We start from the raw sequence: 19619 nt of genomic DNA on the forward strand, positions 1-19619 counted from the left end.
TCGAGCAGCACGAGGGATCCCGTAACATGGGGCGGGGTGTGCGTTCCCTAAAAAACCGCATGAGACAATGCCCCTTAAAGCAGGTCTAGAAGTTACAAACTAACTAGGCAACCTGCTGACAAACTGCCACGGGATCATTTCGTGTCCGTGCCTATTTACGTTTTTCGCATTTGGCGTATACGTCGACCCACAGTAAAGTGTTTACCGCATCCACGGAAAAGGAAGAAAGTTACTTACTACGGCGCACGTCGGCAACCAGCCACGCGCATAGCTCTGAAAGCCAATGGAAGCTCCTCATCTCCTCCACCGAAATCCGTGCCCGCGCCATGCCCGGCCGCCCCTGTGTGCGGGACCGGGCGCTGGCATGCTTCCCGCTCGCGGCAGGAGCGGCTCTCCTGCCGGCTGAACTTTGGTCCTGGAGAGCAGCAGGTGCAGGGGAACCAGCTGTTCCTCCTTCCCGTCCCTCCAGTAACAACGCAATGTGTCACCGTGTGTCTAATTGTCCCCAGTAGAGCGATGCCTCCCCGCCTCTCTGTTTACCCGCTGCCGACGGCGCGTGAGTGCTGCAGGCTTCTGGCACGAGGGCGCAGGCTGAGAATGCATCTGACATGCACAGCCCCGGCAGCGACTGGAGTATGTGTGATGGCCGCACGGGCCTGGACACTAGAGAGGGTCCACGCCACCGGGACCAGTCCCCTGTTTCCAATTAACAAATCAGTGCATTCTGGGTCGCGTAGTATCGTTTCATTGGAGTCAGATGAACGATTACACCTGAAAATAATAATGAGCAAAAGGAAAGCCCGGGGCAGACAAAGTTGTGTACTGGCGACAATGGGTTATGAACCTAAATTTGAAGTCAGGGGTTAAGCGAGAGGGGCACGTTGTTCTGTGGCCCAGTTCTGTTTAGTGATGTGGTAAGAGTTAAACGTCACAGTTTCTCCTTTGTAATCGTTCACTTCCTTCGTATGTCATCCTCCTCTACATTTTTTCCAGTTTCGGTTCACCTCAATTTCCACGTCTTCTTTACCTACTTGAATTCTCCCACTTTTCGCTCGTTTCCAACTCTGTCACTATCTTTCCTAATTCGTAGTTTTGGTCTCACCTCACCTCTATTTCTCCACATACACATCTTTTCCACTTTCCTACTCTCATTCTTGTATCTTTATATCATAATAATGTGTTTCATGTAGTGTGTCATACCACACTTCTGTCTCTAATCTCTGTCCATAACGCGGTTTACTACTACCTACTTTAATGGTACTCAAAATACCAATTGAGAAGATTGAAGGTTAAGTCAGCCTTACCGAGATTTTTTTTTTTTAACCTGCAGATCACCGGCTGTTTCAACAACGAGCATCCAACTCTCTGAGTCAGCCTCCCAGATGTACCTGCTAGGTCTTCTACGACCTCAACGTTTTCATGCTCTCACCTCTAACTAGGCAAGTCTTATTATTCGTCCTCTTTACAATTGTCTTGAACTTTCTTTCCCTGTTGGTCTAACCACTTCCTTATCCAGTGCCTCCTCATCCTCATTTTTTCCTCGCATTCTCTCACCCCAATTCCTCTATTGCCCTCACCTGTTTCTCCGTTTTCTCGCCTCAGACCGTCAGTTTCCTATCTCTAGCAGTTTACCTCTCATCCCTCGTCCTCTCATCTCTAGCTCTGTCAGCCATCTCCTCCTGGCCTCTCCCTCCTCTGTTTATTCCAGTCCTCCCATTAAGCTTTATTTTCTCTTGAACCTGGGGCAGAGGTTTGTTACAGTGGAGTGTTTGTGGTGGGTACTGTTGTTTACTACGGCGTCCCAGGCCAGAGCTACAGATATTATTTGGCCCCAAATGACATGAGGAGATTTGCTGATCTATCCAAAACCCAAGAGCTGAAAAATACAACTATTTGTCTGCTGCAAGTAATAATATTGCTAATCATAACTGTTATTCTTGTTATTGTTATTACTATTCTTATTGATAGGTGACAAGGTGGTGTATAAGTTCCTTTAATAAAACGTAAGGTTTATATTTGAAAGGGAGATTTTATTTCATGATCAGCCTTTTATTTTGTTTGAAACATCTTAAGAATATTGTTAACGACCTGAGGAATCAGTTAAGGAAATTCTTAACTTTAAGTTCTGAGGCCAGCTAGTTACTCCACGGATATCCTCTTGCCACTCCCCACTGCGATAGTGTTAAGTGTGAAATACTGAAGTGTCAATATTGACTTGTTGTATGGCCTATTTCACCAACCGTTCCAAAGCTGCAGAAGAAGTTGGTGAGTAGTCGTTAGATCTGCCATTTTGTTCTCATATCATGTCATATAGTGCACTGTAGCAATTTTTGGATTACTAGAAGAAAATTGTAAGAAACAAAACATTATTCCCATGTCCTACCAGCTGGACTGCTTCCTATCTGGGCTGCTACTAAGTTTCTCACAACAAAATCTCTCCTTGGGTATTAGTTTGCTCCTGTATCATAAGTGTGTGTTTCAAACAGTGCTGATATTTCTGCAAACTATACCAAGAATTCTAGGACCTGTAGGCCTACTCCTGTAATGGAGCAATGAAGCTAAAAGGCCCAGCATGCTTAATCCTGTCAATTAAAATCCCAGGCTTGGCTGAAAGTTAACCTCAACGTACAGGAGAAGATTACAGATATGAAATAAGTCATTTGTGAACAAGGGCATGACCTGATTAAACCTCCAATCAATATCACCAGATTTTTCTGTATTGTTTACCTGGTTTCAAAAGTGGTGAACAGATTATTTAAAACAACTACTGGTGGCAACTGAACACACAAGACCCCCTTTCTTAAAAAATGGCGAGCAGGTCATTTACCAGAATTACTGATGGAACTGGCACAGGATCCAAGTAATTTCCAAAACTGATTTTGAATGGGTTTCTGGTGTCAAGTAACTTTGATTGTGAACACAGATTGTGAGGAGAGTACTTCAAAGTCTTGGTACACCTGAAACCCTTCAAGCAATTAGTTCATCAACATTTCTGCAGACTCAGATCGCTTGGGCTGCCTTTGGGACCTTCAAGAAAATTGCCAACATTCTCTGTAAAATTTCCAGTTATTCCAGCAGCATGGAAAGCTTATCATTACCACTGAGGTCTGATAATGTTTGGGTTAAAGAATCACCCTATGAATTACAGTGAATGAAAGAAAATCAGTTGTTGAGTCAAATCCTGTAGCAACCCACCAAAGCTAATGCCTTTTGGTGTGGTCTCTACCTGTAAATTAGAGGATGTTAGGTCCTCAGAAGGTAAGCTGTCTATGTTCATGGTAACTGAACTGATAGATTCTGTTTGGGGAAAATCCATTTCTATTTGCTTCAAGTTTCCCCGAGTTTAGAGTTTTCAATTGCCATCATGTTTGATAGGCCTGAAGATCCACTGCCTACATGAAGATGTTACAGTCCAGGGAAAAGTGTTACCAATGTACGACAAGTCTAACACTTTGGATCTTGTGTTAACCCACTGCATGGAGGATATAGTCCCTCACCATTGTGCTTTTTAAGGTTAACACAAAAGGCTGTTTCCTTATTCCCTGAGCGGGTCAGAAGTTGCAAACAAATCAAACCCTTTATATTATTTTTTTCTCTTTCAGATAATTTGCTCTAAGATATACATTTTGACAATGAGCACCAAAGCCCTATGATTTGGCATGTGATTCCCCTCTCTGTATATCTGGGCCATTGCAGAAGACATACCCCAATTTCATATGATTCACCAGGGGAGGGCAGGGATTATGTTCAATTTCTATACAAAGAAAATTAATGAGATACATTTCACCTTCTGTCTGCTCATGAGACACAACTGCTCACGGGACACAGTGTGGGAAAGCTATGAGCCTTTTCAGGTAATCTAATTGGACAAACTATGGCCAATCATTGTGGCTGAAATGGTGGATATCCTGAATAAGAAATGAGAAACACCATACTATGACAGATTCACCACTTCCTGGATGGGGTTAAGGTGTCCCCACAGATTGCAGGGATGTACTGTTGGAAGTGGGAGGGTCATGCTGCCCAGCAGGTGTAGTTTGCTGTAATGGGGAAACTGGAACACAGGTTTACTGACCTGCAAGGATCATTGGCTAAATTTCACCTAATTCTAGTCTCAACCACAAAAATCTTCTAAGGGTGCCTGAGATGGGGAACACAGGTCTCTAACTTCTGCCGTTTTGATTCAGTGCATTGCAAAGTTGCATAAATTGCAGATCTGCATATTTCTCACAGGTCTTAGAGAAGCAAACCTACATCATACAGAATGACTGATGGAACAACAGTGTTCCTCATGACCGAAAGATATATATTTTTCTATTTTAACAGTGAACTCAAGGCAAAGCGTGGGTTGTAATAACAGTGGCTTCAGAAGGTACTCGTTCACGTGCATACCAAGCACCAGACCCCTCTTTACATTCATTCCCAAACAATGTCTCACTAACGAAGTAGAGCCGCAATTATTGAGTCTTTCTTTTGTTTTTGAAGAACAACTTTTGGATACATTTCTCTATTTAAGGAACATTCCGCTGAGATCTATCTCCTATTATATACAAACACGACATTATTGTCTACAATTGCTTGTGTTGCATTTGGGGGCCTGAGCAACAAGTGTAATATAAGGACCCAGAAAACTTTCCCAATAAAACAAAGATTAAAAAGCACATAGAAATACTGGTTTAGATTTATGTTTTTATGCGCATTCTGAAATATTCCAAGCATAATCCTAGGAAGCAGCAACAGTGGCACATTACCTGGAGTAACCTCAGAGGTAAGCAGTCATGCGTGAGAAAATGTACATCATGTGCATATACACTTATAGAAATGTCTATCAATACGCATGTATACAATGTATCTTTTTTTGGGGTGGGGTCTTCCACGTGGAGATACCTCTTCCCTCACACCACCCTCCTTCAATTGTGGTGACGATTCCTCCTCCTCTCCAATTTGGATACGAATTTACTCCTGTCTTTAACCAGAATAAAGCTTCCCTAGTTCTGACATGTCAGCGTGTTCTCTAAAAAAGTTTGTGAATACCCTCAAAGTCACAGGCGTGCATGTAAATCATGCTCTGGAACACACAACCAGGATGTAGATTTACCTATATTTATAATAATAATTAGAACATACTGGTGAACCTGCACTCATAAATCATGCTATGTGTGTACCAAAGTTCAATTTCAGTAAGAATATTGACTTGTGAAGCCGACTCGTAATATTTTGTGCTTAAGTGCGTTTATTCCGTCCAGTTTAGATGCATGGCACATCTACACTGGGAGTAAGACACGAGTACTCACAGAGAAAACTTTGTGAAATTGGCCCAAGGCTGAAACCTTGGCGACCCTTCTTTTAAGTTTTTCTTCACAAAACTGAGATTTAAGAGTCATCCTTCATCGATTCACTACCTAAAACTAAGAGACCAGATTTGTTTTCACTGGGTTCTTAATAAAAACCTACCTGGGGCCACTCAGGATATGTTACCCCTCACACTGGTGCTAAAGTGACTTCTTGTGCACAGAAAGTGAAGATCTGGTAAAGACACAGGGAGAGAGAAGATAAGGAACGAGGACAACATGTGGATGTGAGATGCCTGGTGGGAGGGTGAGAGAAAAGCAAGGAGGTGAACCTGGTGGCCTAGCAGTGAGAGCTTGTGTGAGGTGGTGGAGAGGTGGATGAGAGGGAACCCTTGCACAGATCAAAAAGCAAAGCAGTATTAGCCCACCCCCTTGGGTGCAGCAGCAGTGGGTGTCAGATGGCCCCTACAAAATATAAATATGACCCTGTTGAGACAGGATGGGATGCAACAGAAAAAAGGCTGAACATACACACACACAAAGCAGAAGAGTTATGATCGAAACAAGAAAAAAAAAAGGGGACTCTAATTATGTTTCACAATGGTGTCGTCTTAGGGTGTGGGTGATTTTCAGGATGAAACTCAATGAAGTCTACTTAAGCTAAGTACCATTTAGGGTCTGCCCTTTGCTCCAGGTCATTAAGGACACTTTACAGTCTTGGACGTTTGTGAATTGCCTAATGTAATCTGGGTGTTGTACTCTTGTTTTGCTCCCACTGATCTAATTAGCTCAAGGGTCTCCAACCTTTTCTGTGATAAGAGCCACTTATGTTCAATGAAAATCGTCACAAGCTACTAATATTCTTAGAATAAAACTAATTTAGTAGTCTGGGCTGCACACAGGACAACCACTTATAGGTAGGTGGAGAGCTACCAATCGCTCACGAGCTACTCCCTAGAGAAACCTAAATTCGACTTACAAAGCTGAAATCAATGATTTGTACATGAAAAATGAAGGACCCGAGACAATGTCTGTAATAACGCTTAGTGAGGTGGTCACCCTTATACCACGGAACATGGCATTAAAAAGTTACTTTTGAATCCCTGTGGATTTCCTGCCCGCAATAAGGGTACACGTGTACACAGAGAAGCCTCAGGGTGTTGGCACACTAATCAGAGCCAACATCCATTCAGCAAATACAACTGTACTGGCTACACATCAGAGGAACTGTGCTGGGAACTAGCCGAATTTCGGTACTGGCATATATTCTCATGGTGGAACTGAGTTTTGGGCCAGTCAATCGATCAAACTCTCTCCTAATGCAGTTTGACAACACAGGCACATGTGGTGCGACCAGAGGCGTAGCCTTCAATAATGCAACAGGTGCAGTGGCACCAGGGCTCAAGGGTGTGTGGCCAACTCTATTCCAATTAAGGGCTGTTTTGTGCTACAAAACCAGAATCAGGCACCCAAACTCTCTGCTAGCATTAGTCCCATGGCACCCTTTCCATTCCAAGGGGTGCGTCTCTCAACCACATTCTGTGTAGGCCACGTTGAGTAGTATTCTCAGCCTGCAGTAGCGCTGCGGGGATTGCAGACTATTTCACACTCCCTTGTCATTGCACTTAGATCTAAATCCTCCATAAATGGGCAATCAGTAACTCATTTTCCAGGCCGTGCATTGGCTGGTAGTAGTGGTCGATGCGCTGTAGCATATCGAAGTAAAATGAAGATGCACGATGCATGCCATTATACAAGCTGCCCAAAAGCGGATCAGAGCTACGAGAGTGTTTCCTTCTCTATGTACCCTAATGATGTAGGGCTATGTGTGTAATTAAGCAGTATGTGTAACCACACTAATAACTGACAATGGTACAGTACAAAATAAACCAGATTTTTCGGAACGGAATAGGTATTACTTACAATCCTGCTCTGTGGGACTCAATTTATTTGCTTTAGAAGAATTAAATATTGAATTAAACCTGCAAGAAGCCAAACTTTTGTCACGCACACTGTATGCATATGTTTGCAGGGGCCACAAAACTCACTGACCTAATTTACCAAGATTGGAACTTGTGACCTGCATGTTACACAAGGATCGCTACAACAAACACATTGACCCAGTAAGTTCTTCATGTAGGAGAGGAGGTTGCACACGGTACTCTTCACTAAGCACACTACCCAACTAAAGTATTTTATGGCGAATCGATGGCAAATTATTTCTCAGTGGTCTCTGCAGCAAATGCATTAACCACCAGAGGTATTTTTTGGATACTCACAAATGTCTGCAGAAACTGCCCTAACTACCTAAGCTGTATATAGAGAACTGGTGACCCATCCATAGGTTTCAAATAAGTATGTGTGACCAAAAATCAGATGGGCACGGAGCACTGCAGTTAACTAAGAGTTAAACGTAAGCCTTCCGAACAAAAAAGAAATGGCATAATGCATGCCTGCAGCAAAGGGCTCTAACTTGAGAAGGCCTCTGCTCAGAACCAGTGGTATGTCACAGGCCACTGGTGAAGGTCGGGGTGTGTCAGAGCTAACTGGTGTCCTGTAATTAGTCATAAAGCCGCTAGCCAGGAGCAACAGGAGCATCACTGTTGCAGATATAATATAATGCTTTTTGTGTTCCTCTTTAAACACAAAAATAAGGTTGAGTGCTAGTTGTCAGAAACCTAACTGGTGGTTATCCGTGCCCCCCAACCACCTCTCAAATATCTAGAGTGTCTTAAGCAAAAGTGATTAACTGGTGTAAAGAGGCTAGTTAAGCAGCAAAATGCGTCCTGTTTGCTCGAATACCTATGCAGATTTTAAATCTTCACACAAAAAAGACATTTTGAAAAAAGTACAAGAGCTATTGACTGTCTCGCCAGTCACTTAAATAATCATGGACGCATCTAACTGTATGGTCTTTTACGAGGTAGCACGTTGGTTCTAGTTTTATTGGAAGTCTTCGCCACAAAAGAAGTGAAAGAGATGGCACAGCCTAAACCTGAAGGTCACATGCTTGCAATAAATTGTTTTAGCTTCATAAAATTAACCATTGCATGTAACTTTAATAGAGCATACTTCCTAGCAGTGAGGTGAACTTGGAACAGGCATAGAGGCCCTTTTTATTACTTTTTTTTTAACTGCTTATTGTTTCATGTATTCCTTAACATACAAAAACAGAATGTATACTGGCGAAACAAAATATAACCGAAACATTATCAGTTGTGCATAACTACGGCATACAATCTTTGCAATTTATAATCATTAATTTCCAAATTAGTCACTCTTTCAAATGAGAATTTCTGAGTTCCATTATAATCGCTCTGTCTCTAGAGCAGGGCCAGGTTAGGCCAGCTCTTGGTGTAAATGTGGCCCTATGGCCTCAACAAGTTCCCACCATGTTCCCCCAGATCCTAGTGGGCTTTTTTAGGACAACCTCTTGCCTTAAACACCGATTCTTGTTCGAGTGTGTAGCAGTCCATATCTCTCAGCCATTCTGAAAAGGGAGGGGCCTCTTTGGGGTGCCAGTGTCTTGCTATATCTCTTTTGGCGAGTGTACATTAAATGCTCACTAGAAATGTAAACCCTTTTTAGTTTTACAACATAACACAGGATAATATGATTCTGATGGGTGCAAAGAAAATGTGATGGTGGCTTTAAATTGATGCAACCTAAAGGCCTATTTTAAACATGCTAAGATGAGAAAAAAAGAATAAAGAATGGAAAGAAAGCATTGAAAAAGTGAAATACTTGTGCACTGTGCACGTGATCCAGGCAACAAAAACATTAATAACGGTAAAGACAGCCAGTGGCTGAAGTGGGCCGGGCCTTTGCCTCAAACTTTACTTTGTTGGCGGTGGAAGTAAAATGTGAATGTCAGCTGAACAGACGTATAAACAAAGAGGGCTGAGGCAAAGCCCCTCTATATATGTATGTCTGTATTTTATATTTATGTTTTTTTAATTGGATGAGGCATGCAAAAAAAACAAAAGCTGTTTTAGGCCAAACCTAAAAAGAACTGCAACAAAATGCTCTTCCAGGGAGTTTGTAGACAATATACAAGTGGCAGGCCGTGGGCGAGCGAGTGGGTGATGTGAGAACTGGATAGTCTTTAATTATCAGCCCCTGTGAGTCTTTTGCCCATAACTGTAAAGGTGAATGTCCACTTTATGGAACTGCTTTCAAAGGTGGCCAGTTTCCATCTTTGACACCTTAGGAAGCAAGTCCTATATTGTACCCAGCATCACAATTGACCATTAATCACATTAAGAACTACAATCTCAGCTTGTTTTTCAGGAACTTGCATGTTGCCCTCAATGTTGCTCGCCTCGTATCTCAGTCTGGCTAGTAACCACAATTCAATGGTCAACGACAGCCGGCCATAAAACCGGGATACCAAGATGGGTGATATTTACTTCAATTCGTAGGTTTTTTCACGCTCACTTTTCACTAAGGAAAACCTGGCACTTTTTTTTTAGTGGGGGGAGGTCAACATTTGTAATTTTTAATTCCACACCTGGGAACAGGTGGAAACATCAGTATCCTTAGGGCTCAGAATTCATCACACCCTCAGACTCTTGTGACTCCAACTGACACTTTAAACCTCACCACCCTCTCTGATGCAACTCCCCCCAAAGCAGGTAGTGCTTTCTGCCTTTTAGTCTACAAATATATATATTCATGTTACAATAATGAGAAGTAGCTCTTCAGTGCTTGGCCGTGACCACTACCGAAGAAGGCTCTCTCGCACCATCTCTTGCCCACATCCATATGTCCCTACTCCTCACTCAGAGATCACGTGCGTCAGATATGACAACTTACAAAGATATATAATACGATTCTGACCACTCATTGAGTCTCATGCAGACATGTAAAAAGTGACAATCCAGCTCTCATTTTAATGCAGCCTACAACAATATGAAAACCTCGAATTTGGAAAAGTCAAACGGAGTAACTTTCCAAGGCTCGCTGTTTAGAAAAACATCTTGAAGTAGAAGTCTGTACTTTGAAGCCAAATGGAGATGAAATCATTTTCAAGCAAAACTCAGTTACGTTCACACAAGGAATAAAAAAAAAGTTGCCTATCATTAACAGACCAAGCCTATAATAGGACGTCCTCAGTCACAGATTTAACAATCAATTAAAATTGATAAAATAAAGCAGCTCATGTCCATGATAGATGGACGGTAGGAAGATGCATTGGCAGCTCTTCTGTGCAACTTATCAGCTTCCCTAACCCTCCTTTCAGTTAACAAGCCCAGCCCGATGGCTCAGGCTTCACACTGGCCTCTGTCCACTAACCAAGAATCCAGCCTCACAATTCGATACAAGTATTCCAACTCCTGTCTTTGAAGACTGTTCACTCACGGCAGCTTGCACTCTTCCCAATGGTCAATGGCTCTGACTAAGAGAACGTTTTCCTCCGGTATCCTAAATCTGACTGTTATTTGATGCTGCTAAAGAAACATACTTTTCCCATTCATATTTCCCTTTTAATAACTTCTAGTAAACAACTCCCTTTTACATTCACTGGAAAATCAGTCACAATTGAACTGAAGAATTTTCTGAAAACCCTCTTGTTAGACCTGACAACCTTAGGGTGATCATCCCCCAACTTTTTGCATGCCTCCCTCCATTTTTCTGACACTGTTTGTGCTGGTTGTAGGACTATGCACACTTTACCACTGCTAACCAGTGCTAAAGTGCATATGCTCTCTCCCTTAAACATGGTTACATTGGTTCACTGCCAATTAGCATATGTGATTTACTTAAAGGTGCCTAGTAAAGTGCAATACTTGTGCCCGGGGCCTGTAAATTAAATGCTAACTCTCTGCACTTAAAACCATCTGTGCCTTACAGCCTGTCTCCAATCAATGTCTGGTCTGTGCTGTTTGACAGATCCCTTGTGCATTTCACCCAGACAACTACAAACACAGGACAATGAGTCACATCTGCATTATTCTGCATTCTGAATGGGTCTTCCTGGGCTGGAAGGGTGGAGGGCCTGACACATTTCAAAGGCCAGTGGCCTGCACTCACACAAAGGGCTGATAACTCCACACCAGGACCCTGTCAGACCGGACTGGGCTGAATGGGGGACTTGTGTACTTCAAAACCAATCTTTGAAGTCTCCCCACTTCAAAGGCTTTTTTGGGTATATAAACTGGGTTTCTGACTCCACCAGCTCAGACACTTCTGGACCTGCACCTGAACTCTGTCAGAAGACTTGCCTAGCTGCCCAAAAGAATCTGGACTGCTTTGCTGAGAAGGACTGGTGCCCTGCTGTTTCCCTGCAGGCCTCTGAGGGTGCTGAAAGGACTCTGCCTTCCCCCAAAAGTGCTTTCCAAGGGCTTGGATTGAGCTTGCCTCCTGTTCTGAAGTCTCAGGGACAGCAAAGACTTCAACTTCTAGCTTTTTGCTAGTACCCGACTCCAGCGACTCTGGAATGGCTTCAGTGATGCCAGCTACGCCACAGCCTGCTACCGCTCCATGGACCTCGCTGCACGCAACAACTGTGGCCTGCCACACAAGTCCGACATTGCCACGACTCCGCTGATGTCCCTCAGGGTCATCACGACACTGCGAAGTTGACACATCACGTTCTGCCGGACCAGAACCAGAGACCCCGCCGGGTCACAAGGAATTGATGCATCGCGGCCGACGACGCATCATCTCCCCCTGCATCCGGATGGAACCGACACCTCTTTCCACAGAAGGGCGCTGACGCCGCACCGACTCCAGAGGCGCCTCTTTCCGACTCCTTGTGACATCCTTGTTCTTTGTTTTCAAAAAGTACTGTACCTAGGGGTCCATGTGACTCCGTGACTGGTGGATTGTTGGGAACGACTCTGTCAATGATGCCGTGATAGCCGCAGTCGGAGCTATTGTGTTTCTAGGCACTTTAGTTGGATTTAATCTTTAAAAATTAATAACTTTGCTTGTGTACATTGGATTTTACTAATTTCAACAGTATTTTATTCAGATAAATATTCTCTTTTTTTCTAAACCTGTGTGGTGTATTTTGTGATGTTTTCACTGTGTTATGGTATAAGTTCTGTACAAATATTTCACACATTGCCTTCTAAGTTGAGCCTGACTGCTCAGTGCCAAGCTACCTGAGGGTGGACACAGGATAATTTGGATTGTTTTGTGACTTACCCTGACTAGGATTGAGAGTCCTAATATGACAAGGGTATATACCTCTGCCAACTAGAAACGCCACTTCTAACACCTCTATATTCTCGATTGTTTGTAAGTGGACTTCTGTCCAAGTTATGTGATATGAAGCAGCATTGAGGCTGGAGCTAACAGGGGCCAACTACTACTCATGTGCCTCCTTGGCTAGTAGGCTTCTTTGACAAAGCAACAGAACTATGTTGTTCCATTTCCAATATGTGGAGAGGATGTCTAACAATACACAACTTTAGATTAGAGCTTCTTCCAAAATGATCAAAGTATACTCCGTTGGGAAATTTCTCCACACTTAAAAATGTGTTTTTCTCTGGTGGTGGCCTCGTAGGCATTCATGACCTACCTTTTTTATTTATGTCTTTCCCTATTCTCTGTTAACCCTCAATTCCTGGCTGTGCATCGCTCAATTTTGCAACACAAAGTTGCATATCCATTTCTAGAACTGTTTGACCAATATTCAAATCTCAGTCTAATTATAAGGTGACCACCCTCAAGCCACCTACAAATGAACAAATTAAAATATTGCTTCTCTCGTTGTTGAGCTGAAACATCTTATGTGTAAATATGAGCTCGCTCCCATTGCTGATTTTTTTCCAAGAAGGAATACCTCATCATTTCCTATTCTTAATAACGTGGGTTTCATTTACAATATCCCCCAAACTCACATCATGAAGTTTATTGGTTATTCTGCATGCAGTTCATCACATAGCAATAATGTTGGAGGCACTACATCAACTGCCAAGTACACGGGCAGTCAGATATAAGAATAGCTTATATGTGTACATATATACATAAATATATATATATATACACACACACACACACATACATAGTTGTATTTCTTTCACTAAAAAAACAAAGGTTAAAGTAACATTATAGTTAGGTGAAATGTTCAGTAACAACGTAACCTTTTAAACTCTAAAGATCATGGAAATCAGTTGTGCATGGCAAGAAAGCAAGTTATAGAGGCCAAGGGCTGTGCGCGGCATGATGTTGATTGACTGTGAGGAGTTTACTGCAGGGCCTAACCATAGGCCATGCCTTGCAACCAAACACCCACACGGGGTTGGCATTACGCATGGTAATAAAATATTACTTTGCATTAAAAAACCTGAGAATTCACTGAAAAAAAACTTCAAAATTGACGGAACAACCCAAAGGTTAAAGTAATGTTATAGTTAGATGTTATAACAAGATCTGATTTTGTTTTTAAAAGAAAACCTTAGAACTTCACTGAAAAATAACAAAGGTTGAAGTGACATTAGAGTAAGATGAAAATTTCAGTGCCAACGTAATGTTTTGAACTCAAAAACCCACAGAAATTCACCAGTTCTAGTTAGAAGAGCTAGCTATAACTCGTGCCCCCGCCACACACACTGCTCGTGACCTTACATTTTACATCATTCATGGCATGTTCTATGACTTCACTGATGACATCATTGATGACATCGTCCAAGCAGTGTGTTAGTTTATTTTATAGTTTACATAGTGTCAGGTAACCACAATATTACTTCTCTACTTAATTTTGTACAGCCTGTGTCAGCCTGGGGCCGAGCTTAAGTTAAAAGGGACAGGGGCCACGCGGTCCCCCTCATCAACCTAGTCATAGCCCTGGGGATCCTGTCTCCGGGGGCTGGCTCACAGATTTTTTGCCGGGGACCCAACCCCTGGGACACAGTAGTTTCCCTACCTGTATCAGCACGGGCATGGAAACATATGTTTGCCTCACCTGGTGGGAGCATATTTAAATACCCAGGGCCCCTGCGGCCCCATCAGGCTCCTGCATAGAGCAGGAGCCAGCTTTGCTCCCTCCCAGAGCAAGCAGCTATATATGCTTGCACCCTTCAGGTGGGAGCAATATCAGGAGTGCGGGCAGAGAAACATATGTTTGCTCCCATTGGGCGGGAGCATACTTAAATCTCCCGCCAGGCGGGAGCAAACATGTCATCCCTACCTGCAGCAGCACAGACCGATATGGCATGTCTACTCCCAACTGTTGGGAGATTTAAAAAAAGGTCCTGCCGGGTGGGAGCAGATTTTTATTTCCCCGCCCGCACTCCTGATATTGCTCCGGTCTGAAAGGAGCAAGCATTAAAACCTGCTCTTTCCAGGCAGGAGCCACATAGGCTCTCACTCTGTGTGAGGAGCCGGATAGGGCCACGGGGGCCCTGGGGCTTCCACCCACGCATCCTCCAACTAGTGGTTTGCGGGTGTCTCTTGTGGGCATCGGGGCATCCACCTCTGACCCCAATGGATGGGGTACCCAGGACCCAAAAAGGCTTGAGGGGGGTGCACACCACCTCCTCTCAATAATGCAATTTGCCTCAGGGATGGGGTCCCTGGGGCCTAATATGGCTCGGGAGAGGGTCTTCCCCCCCACCTAATATTAGTGGTTGGCCTCAGAGATGGGTCCCTGGAGCCTCTTTGGGATCCCCCTTCCCTGCTATTAGTCTTTGGTCCCGAAGAATGGGGTCCCAGGCCCACTTGGGTTCAGAGGAGGTCAGACCCTGCGGCCAACCCTTCGCTACACAAAGCAAAAGGTTGTGCACTATGTGGGGTTGGCTGCCAGCGATAGGTGCCTGCAAACTATAACTCATGCCCTTGCCATGCACTACTAATGATGCCACATGATACATCACTTTATTACATTTTCTATGGTATCACTGATAATATCACTGCAACATTTGCAGTGAAATTATTGATATAAAAACTGTGCATGGTAGGGGCGCAAGTTATTGTTACCTTAGGGTATGAGTTATAGTTACCAGAGCTAATTATAACTGATGAATTTAAGTTATTCTGTACATTTAAAATATTAAGTTGTCACTAAAATTTGCTTCTAACTATGAAGTTACTAGAAACTTTGTTTTTTTCCATTATATTTATATATATATATATATATATATATATATATATCTTTAAATGAAAAAGCAAAACACAGCGGAGTATGACTTGCAAGTGATTTATTAGCTGCAGCCCAGACTGCCCAACTCGTTTCGGTGAACAATCCCTTTACTCTCAGGACACCTGATGTTATACGGGAGCAGACTATTCCTGTTATTTACACAGTGCTCAAATGAACGTAAACAATGGACTATTAGTGTCAGTGTCAACACAAGGGAGAAAATAACAGTGGCCATATTGAAATTATTTCATCTATACACTGAGCTGAGGAAGCACTGTTCGTTTCCACCCATTCCATTACAACCATGGAATTTAGCTCAAATCACATTGACAAATATTCAAAGTGCAACAAAATTCAATTTCCATAGTAAACAATCAATACAATGGGATTAACCTCCCCGCTGCCTGCAGATTTAGCAGCTTACTGTTAGGGTATACTCCACGACTTTTAAAGCATTTTCCAAAATTATCTGGCATGTTAGACACTCGCAACCCCTCAACACAATTAATCTCCATGTGGGTTGATAATTGTTCAAACTACTTACAACTTCATAAGAACATCCAATAGCGCCCCAGTAAGCATGTCCATAATGCTCCGAATAAGATAAATGTAATACATAAGGGGGTGCTCCTCTATCAAGTCCTTTTCTGTAATTTTCTACAACCCAAATGGGCATATTAAACCAGGGACGAAACCGCTGACTGAAACAAAAACAAATACCGAACAAAATCAAAATGTAGACCCTTGACTCCAGGTTGCTGTCTTATTGTTCTCCCAGTGTCGTGTGAAAGATATAATTTTAAACCAATGTTGTCAACCTCAATATAGTGACAAAGGACCAATTAATTACAGGGGTGTGGAATTTATTAAAATATCTACTTGTCCAGGGGACAGGTTGCTTCTCAAATCTACTTGTCCTGTAAAAAGATCTACTTGTCCCTTTGGTGCCATGTAGTGTGGCGACAAATTATGGCAGCAATTAATAGCCTCTCTGATTATGCCAGGGCTACTACCATAGTAGGGCTTGAATACTTGGAGTTTCAATCCCTACTGTAGCAATTTCCTTATTTTGCCACCTTTCTGCAGATCTGCATACTGGGGCTGGAGGAAGCAGTAAGCAATAGTTCCAGGGCAGGAATGCCTTTGAGTCTGCAAACCTACTAACCTGCATGTTTTAAAGATTTTTACCAGCTTCTCTCTAATATTTTCCCATAATAAGAAAGGTTGGACATTTACTCCTGACAATGGCAGAATTAGAACTTCTTCCAGGGTTGGGAAGAAAGTGGCTGGAGGGAAAATGAACTTGCAAATGCTCAATAGATTTTCACATGAGCAAATCTACACATCGTATTTACCCATGCTAAAATACAGTTCACAAATATTTTATAGGGGTACGACATATACCATGGGTGCACTTTTGTGACTTTCTTTAAGAATTTGGGGCCACAAGTAGGTAGGTTCAGATTTGTGACCTGCAAATTGTGAGTCGCAAATCCGAATGTAGGATGGTGTCCTGGACACCATCTGTGATTCGCAAGGGCTTCGCAAATGCCCACATCATGAATAATCATGAGGTGGGTCGCAATTTGCGACCCCCTCGTGAATGGTGGCCTGCTGGAGACAGCAGACCACCATGTCTGTGACTGCTTTTCAATAAAGCCGTTTTTTTTTTTTTTTTTGTAATGCAGCCCGTTTTCCTTAAAGGAAAACGAGATGCATAACAAAAAGGAAAAATGAAACGTTTTCGTTTCATTTTTTCAGAGCAGGCAGTGGTCCGCAGGACCACTGCCTGCTCTGAAAAAATGTTTACAGTGACATTCACAATGGGGGAAGGGGTCCCATGGGGATCCCTTCCCTTTTGCGAAAGTGTTAGCACCCATTTGAAATGGGTGCAAACTGCGATTGGTTTGCGCCCGCGTTCGCGGTCACAAAACAATCCTACATTGCACTGCGAGTTGCAATTAGGAAGGGAACACCCCTTACTAATTGCGAGTCGCAAACCCGTTTTGTGATTCGGTAACCAGGTTACTGAATCGCAAAACTGGGTTTGTGCATCACAATGTGCTTTTTGCACGTCGCAAACAGCGAAAGTCGCTGTTTGCGACATGCAAAAAGCTACCTACATGTGGGTCTTGGTCCCTAATTAGGTCTGGTGTTAACAAAGACATTTTGTTTTTATTAAACTTCTATTTCTCTCTCTTTCGGCTGGCTTTACTGTGAGTGATTGCATTCTGCTCTTCCGCAAGGAGCATATTGCCACACAAAGTAGTTTTGTTCAGTGTCAGGAACTAAAGTGGCAATCAGTGACGTAACGAAACTGGAGGGTGCCCCTTTGCAAAGAACATGGAGGAGCCCCCTCTCCAGACTCATTCAGGGCAGGTGCTGTGCTGAAGGGGCCTCCTGGAGGGCGGCTGCGGGGCCTTTGTTATGCCGCTGGTGGCAACGTGTGCTTTAAGAGTTCAAAAACTTTTGGGGGGGGTTTTGCCAATGTTTGTTACAATGTTGAGGGCCTGGTAGCTCCCACAACAATAAAGTGTTACAAAAGCCATGTCAAAACAAGACACGCATTGATGAAACTAAAAGACTTATAAAAATGTCAGATCAGTTGGCTTTGTCAGTGTTTGTTTATTTTCATGCTTCCCATAATCGTGTTGAAAATGGTTACACTGATTTTCCATTAGAAATATTTTTGGGAAATACTAGCATGCATCAACACATTTTACTAAATGACACTTCATTTGCATATAATCAGAGAGCATTCTGGGAGCATTATACTTAGCCTCTTAGCCTAAACTTTTCAAACGTGTGTACACGTTTTTTTTTTTTTGTACTGGAACCAACGTCAGTAGTGAAGTGTGACCTTAAAACATTTATTTACAGCACGCACCCTAATAATGAAGGCTTTCAAATAATGAACCATAAATACAAGTTCGAACAGCACTATCTTTTGGAAACACATTACCTCAACTGCAGAGAGTTCCACTCTCTGTAAACAGGCAGCCAAAGGGTTTGTGCTGCAGGGGGTTGGGCCTACTTGTCCCAAGGACAAAGTAAACATAAAAACTTGTTGCCCTTGACCCCAAACAAGATGTCCCGGGCGTCGGGCGATAGGAATTCCACATCCCTGAATTATTATGCACGATCTAATATTTAGCCTCTACGGGCCCTTACGCCAGTTCTAGTCACTGCCCACCTCTGTAAATCAGTACCTAACATAGACGTGCTAGTGAACACCAGACACACTATTTATTGTACACAGGACAATTAAAACTCAAATTATGCACGCCTTCTCCAAACCACCTCACAACTCCTTGATCTCATGGTCAATTTTCATAAGGAGATCATATCACCCCCAGAGGAAGGCTTGGCGCAAGCTACCGCTGGCAGACAATTTTCAACTGAAAATAAGATGGCATTCATTTCCAGTTGAGCCCTAATCCCGATTTCAGCACAACCCCACCATTACCCTCCAAATCGATTACCAACAGGGAACAGACTCTGAGGATCAAGCATATATGATTTTTGAATCTGGTGGAAGTAGCCATGGCAAATAGCACACAAGCCTAGATTTTGTACCATGGAATGAGGATCAACATGTGCAATTAGCTTATCATCTTTCATTGGGAGGTGCATAAATCATAATCGAATGCAAACTGCACACCAGGGAAATATCGAACCCCAGTCGCAGCTTGTGGCGCTCACAAGGGGAGGAGTGGGTGCAGCACATGAGCATGGGGTGGTCGGGGTTGTTAGGAGGTAAAATGTCATTAAAAAAAAAAAACTTACCTGATCCACTGCCGTGCCGCTCCTCTTTCTCCCTGAGCTGCAGGCACAGGCTCCCACCCTGCCCTGCGGCCAATCCTGACGTGGCTCAGAGCAGCATCGGGATTGGCTGGGAACCTGTGCCTGCTCTCTCCAGCCTGGCAACACAGTGCCAGGCTGGAGAGAGCCTACAGCGCATGTGCACAGGGAACTCCCCTCATCCTCGTCATCCCCAATGCCCAGCACCTGGTTTATTATTGTTTCGTTTGATAAAGGATTTGCAGCAGTGCTGGTGGGGGTGCTCCTCCGCCCTAATGGGGGAGCTTCCGCTGTTGAACCCCATAGTAATGGTAAGTTTGTTCCTGGGACAACATGAAAAACTGTGGACCACTTGCGATAGAGGTGTATGGCTTCTATAATGCCCCATATAACAAAGCACCTTACTATATTTTAGCACATATTCTCTCTACAGTTAT

At 43.2% G+C, this 19619-nt stretch overlaps 1 protein-coding gene across 24 annotated transcripts in view; it reads right to left on the reverse strand.

Annotated features, from left to right (window-relative positions):
- The window catches only part of MCF2L (MCF.2 cell line derived transforming sequence like), an 828274-nt gene that overhangs the window by 539568 nt on the left and 269087 nt on the right, over positions 1-19619 (reverse strand). The window contains exon 1 of one of the 24 annotated variants that reach the window (XM_069204984.1): positions 238-459. The exons of 22 other annotated variants lie outside the window; for them this stretch is intronic. In XM_069204984.1, coding sequence (XP_069061085.1) covers positions 238-328 — 91 coding nt within the window. In that variant the 5' untranslated portion in view covers positions 329-459. Of the gene's footprint in view, positions 1-237; positions 460-19619 lie in introns of those variants that run through there. One more of the 24 variants, XM_069204980.1, reaches the window with a different exon arrangement.

The sequence above is a fragment of the Pleurodeles waltl genome, chromosome 8 (genome assembly GCF_031143425.1).
Source record: "Pleurodeles waltl isolate 20211129_DDA chromosome 8, aPleWal1.hap1.20221129, whole genome shotgun sequence".
NCBI classification, from domain to species: Eukaryota; Metazoa; Chordata; class Amphibia; order Caudata; family Salamandridae; genus Pleurodeles; species Pleurodeles waltl.